Source organism: Arachis ipaensis, chromosome B8 (genome assembly GCF_059453495.1).
Source record: "Arachis ipaensis isolate K30076 ecotype BB chromosome B8, ASM5945349v1, whole genome shotgun sequence".
Taxonomy (NCBI): domain Eukaryota; kingdom Viridiplantae; phylum Streptophyta; class Magnoliopsida; order Fabales; family Fabaceae; genus Arachis; species Arachis ipaensis.
This window is the reverse complement of record NC_142443.1, coordinates 102,885,409-102,902,005: the sequence shown is the minus strand read 5'-3', so window position 1 is coordinate 102,902,005 and position 16,597 is coordinate 102,885,409. Positions and strand designations below refer to the sequence as shown.

At 37.9% G+C, this 16,597-nt stretch overlaps 1 protein-coding gene across 1 annotated transcript; it reads left to right on the top strand.

The window, feature by feature from the left end:
* LOC148549053 (uncharacterized) lies at positions 1 to 15,617 on the top strand. The gene is made up of 9 exons (XM_088495683.1): positions 1 to 250; positions 856 to 1,667; positions 1,731 to 1,879; positions 13,613 to 13,707; positions 13,811 to 14,115; positions 14,211 to 14,273; positions 14,728 to 14,836; positions 14,959 to 15,054; positions 15,139 to 15,617. Exons 1-9 carry the CDS (start codon positions 1 to 3, stop codon positions 15,615 to 15,617), a joined length of 2,358 nt encoding a protein of 785 aa, XP_088351809.1.
* The last annotated feature ends 980 nt before the right edge of the window (positions 15,618 to 16,597 follow it).

The following is a 16,597-nucleotide window of genomic DNA, read 5'->3' as shown; positions in this document are numbered from 1 at the left end:
ATGGAGGAAGGGGAAACATTGACGGAGGGCAGTGCACAGGGTCACAGGAATTGGCAAGAGGATGACAACGAGCACAGTACAGAATCAGGATCAGAGATGGAGGCTGGTTCGGACGGTGATGGTAAAATAACAAGCGAAGAACAAAGACCTAATTGGAATGAGGAAATGGCTGAGAACAAACAAGCTTGGAAGCTTGCAGTAGAGTTAGGTGCTCAGTGTAGTGATGAGGAGGGATTTGGATTCTCTAAAGGTTGAATTTCACTTTAGAGAGTAAATTGTGATCTTCTATCCTTGAATAGTTTCTCTTTCATATTTATTATTGGTGCCACTTATAAAATCAATGGTGAGAGATCACACTTTACTCTCTAAAGTGAAATTCAAACTTTAGAAGATCCAAATCTGGATATAATAGTTATTCTGCAGGAGCAAAATGAAGCAATTGCGGAGAAGCGATGACAGGCGAAGCAGAAAGCAAAAGCTCGAAGGAGTCGGCCAAAAAATCCAAAATAGGTGTGCAATAAATTTGTTCAACGATTTTAAGGTCTTGGAATATAAGGGGGTTGAGAGGTGCTGCAAAATTTAGCATGCTAAAAAATTTTAAAAATAAGTTTAGATTAGAAATGTTGGGTTTGGTAGAAACAAAGAAAGAGATGGTGACTAAGCTTGATGTAGTTCGTATCTGGGGAAGTGACAGTGTGGGTTGGGAGTTTGTAAATTCAATTGGAGCTTCTAGAGGGTTATTATTAATATGAGATGAAACGGTGTTCAAGTTGACTAACTGTTATAAAGGTGATAGATGGATGTGTGTAGAAGGAGTTGTGGTAAAAGATAAGTTTTATTGTGCTATTTGCTTAGTGTATGGACCACATGTGAGAACTGAGAAGAGTTCCTTGTGGGAAGAACTGAGTTACATTACAGGACTGTGTCAGGTGCCTTTTTGTTATTTGGGAGACTTTAATGAAGTTTTGCATTTGGAAGAAAGAAAAGGAGCGACAAGTTTATCGGCATCTGCGGAAGATTTTAGAACATGGATAAATGACATGGAGTTGATCGATTTGCCACTAAATGATCAAAAGTATACATGGTTCAGGGGTCAGTCTTGCAGTCGTATTGACCGGAGCCTAGTTTCTTTGTGGTGGCTTGAGGTATACCCGGAGACTTGTCTAAAGGGAGGCCCGAGAGGTTTATCGGATCATTGTCCGTTGATCATGGAAGACAGCAGGAAATTTACTGGCCCAAGACCTTTTCGAATTTTGGACTCGTGGTTCACACATGAAGGGTTCCTCAGAATGGTGAATGAAGAATGGAAGGAATTAGGCAACATACAATTTTTAGAGAAGATGAAAGCACTGTCTGTACCGATACGCAGATGGCATAATCAGCACTTTGGGGACATGACTGAGAGGATAAAGAGATTTGAGGAAGAAATAAAGAAGGTGGATGATATGGTTAGTAGTGGACATTATGATGGTACAATGGAGGCAAGGAGAAGGGCATTAGTGAGGTGCTGTGAAAAGTGGTATGTGAGACAAGATGTTCACTGGAAGCAAATGTCAAGATCTCAGCATGCTCACCAGATGGATAGGAACACAAAATATTTCCACCATATTGCTTCAGAAAGAAGAAGAAATAACTGTATTGAATCCTTGGAGATTAATGGGAGGCTAGTGAGGAATCAAGCAAGGATCAAAATTGCTATCCGAGATTTTTATAAACGTTTGTACCACTAGGAAGTTTCTCCAAGTGTGAGTTTCAGGGATGGATTAGTCAATCGGTTGGAGAGGGAGGAAGCTGAAGGTTTAGAGGTGCTACCATCAGTGGAGGAGGTGAAAGAGGCAGTGTGGGATTGTAAATCTTCTAAGGCTCCAGGGAGTGATGGGTACAACATGAATTTTATAAAAAAGTGCTGGAACAAGTTAGGAATGGAATTCACTACAGCTGTGATAAGTTTTTTGAGATGGCAAGACTATCAACATAATCTAATGTCACATGGGTAGCGTTGGTGCCGAAATTCGTTGGGGCAAAGGAGATTAAAGATCTCAGACCTATCAGCATGGTGATAAACTCCAATTTTGTGGTTTATCTTGTGCTTATTTTAGGAGATTTTATCACCTTTTCCCACATTTATTCAATGAAATAGCATGGTTTTTTAATTCTCCCTTAAATTGTGCTTAAGTGTAAAAACATGCTTTTTAGGCCCTTAAATTGGTGATTTTAATTCACTTTAATTCCATTCGATGCCTTGATGTGTTTGTTGAGTGATTTCATGTTCATAAGGCAAGTATTGGATGGAAGAAATGAAGAGAAAAGCATACAAAGTGGAGAATGCATGAGGAAACAAGGATTTGGAGTACATCAACCCACGCCGCACGCGCAGAAGACGCTCACGCGTGGAAGTGAAGTTGCATGGCGACGCGTACGCGTGGATAGGAAAATTGCCAAGCGACGCGCACGCATGACCCAGAAATCTCCCCCAGCGTTTTGCCTTTAAGTGAGTCACGTGTGAGTATCGGCGCGCACGCGTGACCCACGCGTACGCGTCGATACTCGCACGTGACTCACTTAAAGGCAAAATGCTGGGGGCGATTTCTGAGTTGCCCAGGCCCAAATCCAACTTGTTTCTGAGGGTATTTGATGCAGAATTGAAGATTGAGCAAGGGGGAGCACTTAGTTAGTCATGATGAGCCTTTAGTTAGCTTTCTAGAGAGAGAGGCTCCCTCTTCTCTCTAGAATTAGGTTAGGATTAGGTTAATTTCTCTTAGATCTTGAATGGATTACTTGTTTTCATCTTGTTTCCTCTACAATTTCTTGTTTCTACACTCTAATTTTCTTAGTTCTCTTATCAATTTTACTTTTATACCTCTTTTATATTCATATACTCATGTTGGATTTGGTTTACATTTAATGAAATTGGATGTTTGATGTTCTTTTATTGATGAATTAAGTTGTGATTTTACTTTCCTTGCAAATGGTAGTTGTTAGATTTTATTCTTCCTTGCAATTTATTATGCTTTCCTTGTATGCCTTCCAAGTGTTTGGCAAAATGTTTGGAAGGATGTTAGAGTAGAGTTTTGAGCATTCTTGGCTTGGAAAGAGAAATTAGGTAATTTTGAGTCATGAAAACCCAACTTATGTTGGTGATCTAGAGTTGTTAGTTAATATTATTTCCATTGACTCTAATCTCTTGCTAATCCAATTAGTGAGTTGATTAAGACATTTGGATTGAGATTAACTAGTCTTGTTTGACTTTCTCTCATGGAAGATAACTTACACCTTCTTCCAACATTGGAGATGACGAAATAAGATAAATTCTTGTTTATTATTGTAATGTGATTGATTAGTCTTGTTTGACATTCTCCCTGTGTGAAGATAACATGATACCTTCTTCCGTTTGTTGGAGTTGACTAAATAAGATGAATTAATCATTGTATGACTAAGATAGAAAGCCTATATTCTCAACTCTTGTCATGAATGTCTCTCCTTATTAATTGCTTTCTTTAATTGCTTACTTGATTTACTTTTCTTGCTCCTTTAATTTCTTGCCCTTTTAAAATCAACCCCTTGCATCTTCATAGTCAATAATTGAACACTTCATTGTAATTTCTTGTGAGACGACTAGTACACGGAATCGTGATCTCAACACTTCTTCACAACTCCGCGTAACTGACCAGCAAGTGCACTGAGTCGTCCAAGTAATACCTTACGTGAGTAAGGGTCGATCCCACGGAGATTGTCGGCTTGAAGCAAGCTATGGTCATCTTGTAAATCTCAGTCAGGCGGATTCAAATGGTTATGAGGTTTTGATAATTAAAAGATAAATAAAACATAAAATAAGATAGAGTTACTTATGTAATTCATTGGTGGGAATTTCAGATAAGTGTCTGGAGATGCTTTATTGCTTCTGAACCTCTGCTTTCCTATTGCCTTCTTCCAACCATGCGTTACTTCCTTCCATGGTAAGCTGTAAGATCCTCTCAGTGAAAATGGTCCTCTACGGTTTCTGCACGGCTAATCAACTGTCAGATTTCTCGTCTCGGATGAAAAATACCAGGTACAGCTACTGCATGGCTAATCATCTGTCAGTTCTCGCTAGCGTCGGAATAGAATCCATTGATCCTTTTGCACACTATCACTTGCGCCCAACATTTGCAGGTTTGAAACTCGTCACAGTCATTCCTTCCCGGATCCTACTTGGAATACCACAGATAAGGTTTAGACTTTCCGGATCCCAGGAATGGCTGCCAATAATTCTAGCCTATACCACAAAGATACTAATCTCACGGACTCGGTCCGTGTATTAGATATCCAAGAGAATATACTCCAGCTGTCGTCCAATGACTACGTTGAACATCATGCAGACCGCTTTGTGGTTGTCAGGCACGCGATCTTGGCTAAGCGAGTAACGAAGATTGGGTGATTGTCATGGGTCACCCCTTCATTCTGACTTAACTGAATTAAGTACGAGAGTATATCTTGGAGAAAAAGTAGGCGTGAATTGAATAGAAAACAGTAGTAATTGCATTAATTCATGAAGAACAGCAGAGCTCCACACCTTAATCTATGGGGTGTAGAAACTCCACCGTAGAAAATACATAAGTGAAAAAAATCTAGGCATGGCCGAATGGCCAGCCCCCAAAACGTGAACAATGGTCTATGATAGCATAAAACTGATCAAAGATCAAAGTGATCAAAGATGTAAAATAAATCTCTAAAAGTAGTTTTTATACTAGACTAGTAGCCTAGGGTTGTAGAAAATGAGTAACTAAGTGCAGATTATACAGAAATCCACTTTTGAGGCCCACTTGGTGTGTGCTTGGGCTGAGCATTGAGCTTTACACGTGCATAGGCTGTTCCTGGAGTTAAACGCCAGCTTTGGTGCCAGTTTGGGCGTTTTATGCCAAGATGTTATAGGCTGGCTTTGGACGCCAGTTTGGGCCATCAAATCTCGGGCAAAGTATGGACTATTATATATTGCTGAAAAGCGCAGGATGTCTACTTTCCAACGCAATTAAGATCGCGCCAATTGGGCTTCTGTAGCTCCAGAAAAGCTACTTCGAGTGCAGAAGGGTCAGAATCCAACAACATCTGCAGTCCTTTTTCAGCCTCTGAATAAGATTTTTTCTCAGGTCCCTCAATTTCAGCTAGAAAATACCTGAAATCACAAAAAAACACACAAACTCATAGTAAATTCCAGAAATATGATTTTTGAATAAAAACTAATAAAAATATAATAAAAATTAATTAAAACATACTAAAAACTATGCAAAAACAATGCCAAAAAGGGTATAAATTATCCGCTCATCACGACATCAAACTTAAATTGTTGCTTGTCCCCAAGAAACTAAAAACAAAATAGGATAAAAAGAAGAGAATATACAATGAATTCCAAACTTATCAATGAAGATTAGCTTCAATTAGATGAGCGGGACTTGTAGCCTTTTTGCTTCTGAACAGTTTTGGCATCTCACTTTATCCTTTGAAGTTCAGAATGATTGGCATCTATAGGAACTCAGAATTCAGATAGTGTTATTGATTCTTCTAGTTCATTATGTTGATTCTTGAACATAGCTACTTTATGAGTCTTGGCCGTGACCCTAAGCATTTTGTTTTCCAATATTACCACCAGATACATAAATGCCACAGACACATAACTGGGTGAACCTTTTTAGATTGTGACTCAGCTTTGCTAGAGTCTCCAGTTAGAGGTGCCCAGAGCTCTTAAGCACACTCTTTTTGATTTGGACCATGACTTTAACCGCTCAGTATCAAGCTTTTCACTTGACACCTTCACGCCACAAGCACATGGTTAGGGACAGCTTGGTTTAGCCACTTAGGCCAGGATATTATTCCTTTGGGCCCTCCTATCCATTAATGCTCAAAGCCTTGGATCCTTTTTACCCTTGCCTTTTGGTTTAAAAGGGTTATTGGCTTTTTCTGCTTGCTTTTTATTTTTCTTTCTTTTTTTCTTTTTTTCTGCCACTTTTTTTTTTCTGCAAGCTTTTGTGTTCACTGCTTTTTCTTGCTTCAAGAATCAATTTTATGATTTTTTAGATTATTAATAACATTTTTTCTTTTTTATTATTCTTTCAAGAGCCAACAATTTTAACATTCATAAACAACAAATTCAAAAATATGCACTGTTCAAGCATTCATTCAGAAAACAAAAGGAATTGCCACCACATCAAAATAATTAAACTAATTTCAAGATAAAATTTAAAATTCATGTACTTCTTGTTCTTTTGCAAATAAAAACATTTTTCATTTAAGAAAGGTGAAGGATTCATAGGACATTCATAGATTTAAGACATAGACACTAGACACTAATGATCATGTAATAAAGACACAAACATAGACAAAACATAAAGCATAGAATTCAAAAAACAGAAAAATAAGAACAAGGAAATTAAAGAACGGGTCCACCTTAGTGATGGTGGCTAGTTCTTCTTCTTGAAGATCCCATGGAGTGCTTTAGCTCCTCAATATCTCTTCCTTGCCTTTGTTGCTCCTCTTTCATGGCCTTTTGGTCCTCTCTGATTTTATGGAGGATAATGGAGTGCTCTTAGTGAGGTCCATGAGTGGGCTCTCTTGTTTGCTCCATCTTCTTTCTAGTGATGGACTTTTGAGATGAATCTTTCTATCTCTCATGACTCAGAGGTGGAAGCTATTACCTTCCCTTTCCTCTTTCTAGAGGTTTCTCCAGCCTTAGGTGCCATTGATGGTTATGGAAAAACAAAAAAGCTTAGCTTTTTCCACACCAAACTTAAAAGGTTTGCTCGTCCTTGAGCAAAAGAAGAAAGAAAAGAGTAGAAGAAGAAGAGATGGAGGAGATGGAGGTGTGTGAATGGTTCGACCAAGAGGGTTTTAGGTGGTTATTTTGTGTGAAAAGGAAGGAGTGATGAGGGGCTTATATAGGAGTGGAGAGGGAATTCTTGTAATAGGGGTTGGGTTTGGGAGGGAGATGGAGGTGATTGGTGGAGGTTATGGGGAAGAGGGTAGGATTTGATAGGTGAAGGATATTTGGGGAATAGTGTTATGGAAAGGTGTGAAGAGGAGAGAATAAGAGGTGGGGTAGGTGGGGATCCTGTGGGGTCCACAGATCCTGAGGTGTCAAGGAATTCTGCTCCCTGTACTAATCTGGCATTTAAACGCCCACTATGTGCCAATCCTGGCGTTTAACGCCAGCTCTGCTACCTTTCCTGGCGTTAAACGCCAGTCTGCTGCCCATTTCTGGCGTTTAACGCCAGCCAGACACCAGACAGCCTTTTCTGGCGTTAAACGCCTAGAGTGCTGCCCATTCTGGTGTTTAACGACCAGAATACTGCCAGGCTGGGCATTAAACGCCCATTCTACTATCCTTACTGGCGTTTAAATGCCAGTAAGCCTATCCTTCAGGGTGTGCTGTTTTTCATGCTGTTTTTTATTTTGCTTTAATTTTGCAGTTGTTTTTATGACTTCACAGGATCATCAACCTAAGAAAAATATAAAATAACAATGAAAAATAAATAAATATAATTAAATAACATTGGGTTGCCTCCCAACAAGCGCTTCTTTGATGTCAATAGCTTGACAGTGAGCTCTTAGAGAGCTTCACAAAGACTCAGAGCTTGATGTTGGCCTCCCAACACCAAGCTTAGAAGTTGAGTGTGGGGGCTCTGTTTGACTCTGTATTGAGAGAAGCTTTTCATGCTTCCTCTCCATGGTTATAGAAGAAGATCCTTGAGCCTTAAACACAAAGTAGTCCTCATTCAATTGAAGGACTAACTCTCCTCTGTCCACATCAATCACAGCTCTTGCTGTGGCTAGGAAGGGTCTTCCAAGGATGATGGATTCATCTTCATTCTTCCCAGTGTCTAGGATTATGAAGTCAGCAGGGATGTAATAGCCTTCAACCTTCACTAAGACATCCTCTACAAGTCCATAAGCCTGTTTTCTTGAATTGTCTGCCATCTCTAGTGAGATTCTTGCAGCTTGTACCTCAAAGATCCCTAGTTTCTCCATTACAGAGAGTGACATGAGGTTTATACTTGAACCAAGGTCACACAGAGCCTTCTTAAAGGTCATGGTGCCTATGATGCAAGGTATTAAGAACTTTCCGGGATCCGGTTTCTTCTGAGGTAATTTCTGTTGAGCCAAGGTATTTAGTTTATTGATGAGTAATGGAGGTTCATCCTCCCAAGTCTCATTACCAAATTACTTGGCCTTTAGCTTTATGATTGCTCCTAGATATTGAGTAACTTGCTCTTCAGTAATATATTCATCCTCTTCAGAGGAAGAATACTCATCAGAGCTCATGAATGGCAACAGTAAATTCAGTGAAATCTCTATGGTCTCTGTATGAGCCTCAGATTCCTTTGGTTCCTCAATAGGGAACTCCTTAGTGGCCAGTGGACATCCATTGAGGTCTTCCTCAGTGAAAATCACTGCCTTCTGACTCTCTCCAGGTTCGGCCATGTTGGGTATATTGATGGCCTTGCACTCTCTTTTTGGATTCTCTTCTGTATTGCTTGGGAGATTACTAGGAGGGATTTCAGTAACTCTTTTACTCAGTTGACCCACTTGTGCCTCCAAATTTCTAATGGAGGACCTTGTTTCAGTCATGAAACTGAGAGTGGTCTTAGATATATCAGAGACTATGGTTGCTAAGTCAGAGAGGCTCTGCTTAGAATTTCCTGTCTATTTCTTAGAAGAGCATGGGAAAGGCTTGCTATTGCCAAACCTATTTCTTCCACTATTATTATTATTGAAGCCTTGATTAGGCTTCTGTTGATCCTTCCATGAGAAATTTGGATGATTTCTCCATGAAGGATTATAGGTGTTTCCATAGGATTCTCCCATGTAATTCACCTCTTCCATTGCAGGGTTCTCAGGGTCATAAGCTTCTTCTTTAGAGGAAGCTTCTTTAGTACTGTCGGATGCAGCTTGCATTCCAGTCAGACTCTGAGAAATCATCTTGACTTGCTGAGTCAATGTTTTATTCTGAGCCAATATGGCATTCAGAGTATCAATCTCAAGAACTCCTTTCTTCTGAGTTGTCCCATTATTCACAGGATTTCTTTCAAAAGTGTACATTAACTGGTTATTTACAACCATTTCAATGAGTTCCTGGGCTTCTGCAAGCGTCTTCTTCAGATGAAGAGATCCACCAGCAGAGTGATCCAATGACAACTTAAATAATTCAGACAGACCATCATAGAATATACATAAGATGCTCCATTATGAAAGCATGTCAGAAGAAAACATTCTGATCAATTGCTTGTATCTTTCCCAAGCTTCATAGAGGGATTCACCTTCCTTCTGTCTGAACGTTTGGACTTCCACTCTAAGCTTGCTCAACTTTTGAGACGGAAAGAATTTGGCCAAGAAAGCATTGACCAACTTTTCCCAAGAGTTCAGACTTTCTTTAGGTTGTGAGTCCAACCATGTCCTAGCTCTGTCTTTTACAACAAAGAGGAAAAACATAAGTCTGTAGACCTCGGAATTAACCCCATTGGTCTTAACAGTGTCACAGATTTGTCAGAATTCAGCTAAAAACTGATGAGGATCTTCCAATGGAAGTCCATGAAACTTGCAATTCTGCTGCATTAGAAAAACTAATTGAGGCTTAAGCTCAAACTTGTTTGCTCCAATTGCAGGAATTGAGATGCTTCTTCTATAGAAGTCAGAAGTGGGTGCAGTAAAGTCACCAAGTATCTTCCTTGCAGCTCTACCATTGTTGTTATTTTCCGCTGCCATGTCTTCTTCTTTTTCGAAAATTTTTGTTAGGTCCTCTCTAGAGTGTTGTGTTTTAGCTTCTCTTAGCTTCCTCTTCAGAGTCCTTTCAGGTTCAGGGTCCGCTTCAACAAGAATGTTCTTATCCTTGTTCCTGCTCATATGAAGAAAAAGAGAACAGAAAAGAATAGGAATCCTATATGTCACAGTATAGAGATTTCTTTATGAGTAGAAGAATAGAAGAAATAGAATGAAGAAGAGAGAAGAAGAATTCGAACACAGAGAGAGGGAGAGGGTTCGAATTATAAGTAGAGGAGGAGTGTTAGTAAATAATTAAAATAAATAGAAAGAGATGAGAGAGAGAGTTATTCAAATTTTAATTTAAAAGAAAAGAAAAATATTTTTGTTTTTATTTTAATTATTGGTTAGTATTCAAAAATTAAGAAGGAAAATAGAATAAAATTAGAATTTAAAACAATTAGTTAATTAAAAAGAATTTTGAAAGAAATGGTTAGTGATTTGAAAATCAATTTTGAAAAGATAAGAAGTTAGAAAAAAAGATTTGAAATTAAGTTTTGAAAAAGATATGATTTGAAATTTATTTTAAAAAAGATTTGAAAGGGAAATTAAGAAGATTTGATTTTTCAAATTAAAGTTGATTACTTGACTAACAAGAAACTAAAAGATATGATTCTAGAATTTAAAGATTGATCCTTTCCTAATAGGCAAGTAATAACTTGAAAATTTTTGACTGAAAACATTAATTGTTAGCATTAATTTCAAAAATATGAAATAAAATTAAGAAAAAATATTTTGAAAATCAATTTTAAAATTTTCAAAAAAACAGGGAAGAAAAATGAAAAAAGATTTGATTTTTGAAAAAGATTTTGAAAAGATAGAATTTTTAAATTGAAAATTTGACTTGACTAATAAGAAACAACCAAATTTTGAAATTTTTTTACCAAATCAACTCAAAATTTCGAAATTTATGAATAAAATAAGGGAAAGATATTTTTTTTTATTTTTTGAATTTTAATGATGAGAGAGAAAAACACGAAAATGACACAAAACATAAAAGTTTAAGATCAAGACAAAAAATGCATGCAAGAACACTTTGAATGTCAAGATGAACACCAAGAACACTTTGAAGATCACGATGAACATCAAGAACATATTTTTGAAAATTTTCAAGAAAAGAAACACATGCAAGACACCAAACTTAAAGATTTTTATTGTTTACTCACTATGAATTCGAAATTGCACAAGAAAAACAAGAAAACACACAAAACAAGAAAAATCAAAGATCAAACAAGGAAAATCATCAAGAACAACTTGAAGATTATGAAAGAACACATGCATGAATTTTTGAAAATTTAAGAAAAATTAAAAAGATGCAATTGACACCAAACTTAAAACTTGACACAAGACTCAAACAAGAAACACAAAATATTTTTGGTTTTATGGTTTATTAATTTTTTTTGTATTTTTCGAAAATTATTTTGGAAAAAGAAAATAAAGAAATTCAAAATTTTTAATAAGAATTATAGGAATCATGCAATGTTAGTCTAAAGCTTCGGTCCAAAAATTTAGACATGGCTAAATAGCCAGCCAAGCTTTATGTGAAAGCTTCGGTCCAAAAGATTAGACATGGCCAAATGGCCAGCCAAGCTTCAGCAGAGCATTATATACAACAGCCAAATTGATGGGAATCAAAAAGCTCTTGCAATGATAAGTGAAAGCCTCAGTCCAAAAAAATTAGACATGGCTTAGTGGCCAGCCAGGCTTCACATATCATTTGAAACTCTAGAATTCATTCTTAAAAGTTCTGATGAACAAATATATTTTTTTGAATTTTTCGAAAATTAAAAAAAAAAAGCTTAAACATAAAATAAAATTACCTAATCTAAGCAACGAGATGAACCGTCAGTTGTCCAAACTCGAACAATCCCCGGCAACGGCGCCAAAAACTTGGTACACAGAATCGTGATCTCAACACTTCTTTACAACTCCGCGTAACTGACCAGCAAGTGCACTGAGTCGTCCAAGTAATACCTTACGTGAGTAAGGGTCGATCCCACGGAGATTGTCAGTTTGAAGCAAGCTATGGTCATCTTGTAAATCTCAGTCAGGTGGATTCAAATGGTTATGAGGTTTTGATAATTAAAAGATAAATAAAACATAAAATAAGATAGACTTACTTATATAATTAATTGGTGGGAATTTCAGATAAGCGTCTGGAGATGCTTTGTTGCTTCTGAACCTCTGCTTTCCTATTACCTTCTTCCAACCATGCGTTACTTCCTTCCATGACAAGCTGTAAGATCCTCTCTGTGAAAATGGTCCTCTACAGTTTCTGCACGGCTAATCAACTGTCGGATTTCTCGTCTCGAATTAAAAATACCAGGTACAGCTACCGCATGGCTAATCATCTGTCGGTTCCCACTAGCGTCGGAATAGAATCCATTGATCCTTTTGTACAATGTCACTTGCGCCCAACATTCGCAGGTTTGAAGCTCGTCACAGTCATTCCTTCTCGGATCCTACTCGGAATACCACAGACAAGGTTTAGACTTTCTGGATCCTAGGAATGGCTGCCAATAATTTTAGCCTATACCACAAAGATACTAATCTCACGGACTCGGTCCGTGTATTAGATATCCAAGAGAATATACAACAGCTGTCGTCCAATGACTACGTTGAACATCATGGAGACCGCTTTGTGGTTGTCAGGCACGCGATCTTGGCTAAGCGAGTAACGAAGATTGGGTGATTGTCACGGGTTACCCCTTCATTCTGCTTAACTAAATTAAGTATGAGAGTATATCTTGGAGAAGAAGTAGGTGTGAACTGAATAGAAAACAGTAGTAATTGCATTAATTCATGAAGAACAGCAGAGCTCCACATCTTAATCTATGGGGTGTAGAAACTCCACCGTAGAAAATACATAAGTGAAAAAGGTCTAGGCATGGCCGAATGGCCAGCCCCCAAAACGTGAACAATGGTCTATGATAGCATAAATCTGATCAAAGATCAAAGTGATCAAAGATGTAAAATAAATCTCTAAAAGTAGTTTTTATACTAGACTAGTAGCCTAGGGTTGTAGAAAATGAGTAACTAAGTGCAGATTATACAGAAATCCACTTTTGAGGCCCACTTGGTGTGTGCTTGGGCTGAGCATTGAGCTTTACACGTGCATAGGCTGTTCCTGGAGTTAAACGCTAGCTTTGGTGCCAGTTTGGGCGTTTAACTCCAATTCTGGTGCCAGTTTGGGCGTTTTATGCCAAGATATTTTAGGGTGGCTTTGGACGCCAGTTTGGGCCATCAAATCTCGAGAAAAGTATAGACTATTATATATTTCTGGAAAGCCCAGGATGTCTACTTTCCAACGCAATTAAGATTGTGCTAGTTGAGTTTCTGTAGCTCCAGAAAATCTACTTTGAGTGCAGGATGGTCAAAATCCAATAGCATCTGCAGTCCTTTTTCAGCCTCTGAATCAGACTTTTGCTCAGGTCCCTCAATTTGAGCCAGAAAATACCTAAAATCACAGAAAAATACACAAACTCATAGTAAAATCCAAAAATATGATTTTTTAATAAAAACTAATAAAAATATAATAAAAAGTAATTAAAACATACTAAAAACTATGCAAAAACAATGCCAAAAAGGGTATAAATTATCCGCTTATCAACGACCCGGAGTCTAAATACTTTGGTTAATTCTTATTTGGGGTTTGTACTTGTGACAACCAAAATTTTTAATGTGAGAATTGTTTGTTGGTTTGAAGCTATGCTTACAACGAAGTTCTTATTTCTATAAGAGAAATTCTAGACCGACACGACAAATTTCTCACTCATCACATGGTTGGATGTGTATATAAATTTATCTCTAAATTGTTGAATCAAAGAATGTGGCGTGTGATGCCAGGTCTGGTTTGGGAATCACAAACTGCCTTTGTGAAGGGGAGGAAGATACATGACGGAGCCTTAATTGCATGTGAAGGTGCAATGGTTAAAACAAAAAAAGAAGGCATCAGCAATTATCAAACTGGACTTCTATAAATCCTACGATAGAGTTAAATAGTGTTTTGTTGATACTGTATTAGAGAAGATGGGTTTCAGTAGAACATGGAGGGCATGGATTAGGGAGTGTGTTAGCTCGGTATCTATATCCATTCTGGTTAATGGGTCACCGTCGAAACCTTTCAAGATTGGGAAGGGTCTATGGCAAGGCGACCCATTATCACCTTTTTTGTTTGTCCTGGTGGTCGATGTGCTTAACAGGATGATTGGAGAGGTAGTAAGGAACGGTCGAATATCCCCACTCTTAGTCGGGAGGGATAATATAGAGTTGTCACACCTACAATTTGCTGATGACACTATATTATTCTGTCTACCGGAAGAGAATACGGTAAGAAACTATCAGAGACTACTGAGGTGCTTTGAAATTATGTCTGGATTGAGCATTAATTTTGAAAATTCCAACTTGATACCAGTAAATTGCAGCCAGGAGTGGGTCAGTCGGATGTGTCAATTACTAGGGTTCTAGGAGGCAGCCTTACCGGTGAGGTATCTTAGCATTAACCTGGGAGCAAATACACAGTTGGTGAAAACTTAGAAGCCAGTTCTAGATAAGGTGGAGGGGAAACTGAGCTTGTGGAAAGCAAAGGTGCTTAGTAAGGCTAGAAAGCTAGTGCTCATCAAGTCAGTGATCAACAGTCTACCTATTTATTACCTGAGCTTGTATAAGATGTCAAATACGGTTGCACGTAGAATCATTTTTTTGCAGAGGAGATTCTTCTGAGAAAAGGATGATGGAAGACCGGGTATGGCTCTGGTGAAGTGGGAGATGGTCCAGGCTCCAAAGAAGCTAGGAGGGTTGGGAGTGGGTGATGCGGTAGTCTGTAACACTGTTTTACTATTTAAATGGTGGTGGCAATTCTCAAAGGAAGACTGTCTTCTATGGAAGAAGATTGTGTGCTCCTGCAATAATTTGAATCTGAATCATTTGCTGTCAACTCAGGCGCTACCAAAGAGACAGGGACCGTGGAGAGACATATGTCAAGTACAAATAAAGGAGCAACATATCAGGCAGAAGATGATTGATGGCCTTGCTATGGAAGTAGAAAATGGTAGATACACCAGATTCTGGGAGGATACATGGCTCCAAGTGAGAAAGCTGAAAGACTCCTTTATAAGACTCTTCTTGATTTTAAACTAACAAGGATCAGTAATCGGGGATTGTGGGTTTTAGGATGGGATATAGTGGGTGTGGCACTTCCAATAACGGAGAGAATTACGCCAATGGGAGACCGAGATATTAGACCAGTTGCTGCAAGTCTTGCATTCTGTTAGATTAATAGCAGATGTGCAAGACAGAGTGGTGTGGAGGTTTGATAAAGGAGGAGTTTATTCTACTAACTCATTTGTGCAGTTTTGCAGGAGGAGACCTTGGATGAGGAGATACTGAGCTATGGATTCATAAAGGAAATTTGGAAAGGGTTAGTTCCACCCCAGGTCGAGTTGTTCGCGTGGTTTGTATTGGTAGGGAGGGTCAACACAAAGGATCAACTAAGTAGACTCGGAATCCTACAACAGAATGATAACTTGTGCGTGTTGTGCAAGAAGGATATTGAAAATATCCAACACTTATTTGTTACTTGCGAGTTCTCCTGGCAGGTGTGGTGTGTCTCATCATTTGGACAGGAGTGGACTACTCCTGGTAATTTGAAAGATCACTTCGAGAGTTGGAGATATATGCCAGTAAAAAAGACGCAACGCAAGAGTTGGATAGTGGCATTTTTCTCAGTAATATGGATTATTTGGCTAAGACGGAATGAAGTTATATTTCAGAACAAGACAACAGGAGTTGCAGATTGTGTGGATCAAGCGTTTACATGTGCTACAGAGTAGTGTGATAAATAACTCATGTTGTCGATGGCTATGCCGAAGATGACATAGGAGTTGTTGTAATTTTATGACCCTTGCATATCTGTGCTTGCTCCACTAGAGTGTTGAGCTCTTTTTTTCCAAAAAAAATATTTTTTAGATAAATCGTAATAATATTTTGATATTTTATTGATATTAAAATATAAATTAAAATTTTTAATTATTTTTAATGTTTTATTTTAATTATATCAAATATTTAAAATATTTTTTATTTTGATAAATAATAATATATACTATATCTAAATTTATTTTGAGAATATATGTTAAGAATAAGACTGGATACGCTGACACATGATGATATTTAGGTGTGTCTAGACATGTCTGGAGAAGAATTTTTTATTAAGACTCGGTTGGACACAACAGAAACGCGTGTCAAATGAGTATCAGTGAGTCCGTGAGTGTCGTGTCTGAAATGTGTCCGACACGCAGACACAATAACTCAGCAAAGTGTTCGTGTTTCATAGATTTTAGCCGAACGGCTTTGGAGCATCAATGGATGTTGAGGGATCTTGGACTAGTATGTGATTAGAGAATTAATGGTGTGTTTAAAATTTGAAGTTATTAATAGTTAAAATACAAAAAATGATATTTATATATAAAAATTAGCTATTAAAATTAATCAGTAATATATTTATATCACCACTATTTTTTATCACCACTATTTTTCTTTGTTGCTTGAGGACAAGCAACCATTCTAAGTTTGGTATTGGAGGTTATGCTCTACATAATCCTCAAAGGTCACCTCACAATGATCCCTTCTCCAAGACCTATAATCCTGGATAGAAAAATCACCCAAATTTTGGGTGAAAAAATCAAAATCGGAAGCCCAATAATTTCAACAACAACTATTCACAAAACCACTTCTAACCTCACCAAAATTTCTTTAACCCCATCACTAACAACAACCACCCCTCAACTAACCATCTCAAGACTCTCAAACACTT

Bases quoted from the DNA above. Each gene is read 5' to 3' on its own strand.
- LOC148549053 (XM_088495683.1), top strand. From the start codon at position 1: ATGGAGGAAGGGGAAACATTGACGGAGGGCAGTGCACAGGGTCACAGG. The intron at 13,708-13,810 runs GTGCAATGGTTA...ATACTGTATTAG, and splicing joins AGCCTTAATTGCATGTGAAG to AGAAGATGGGTTTCAGTAGA. The intron at 14,274-14,727 runs GTATCTTAGCAT...CTGTCAACTCAG, and splicing joins GAGGCAGCCTTACCGGTGAG to GCGCTACCAAAGAGACAGGG.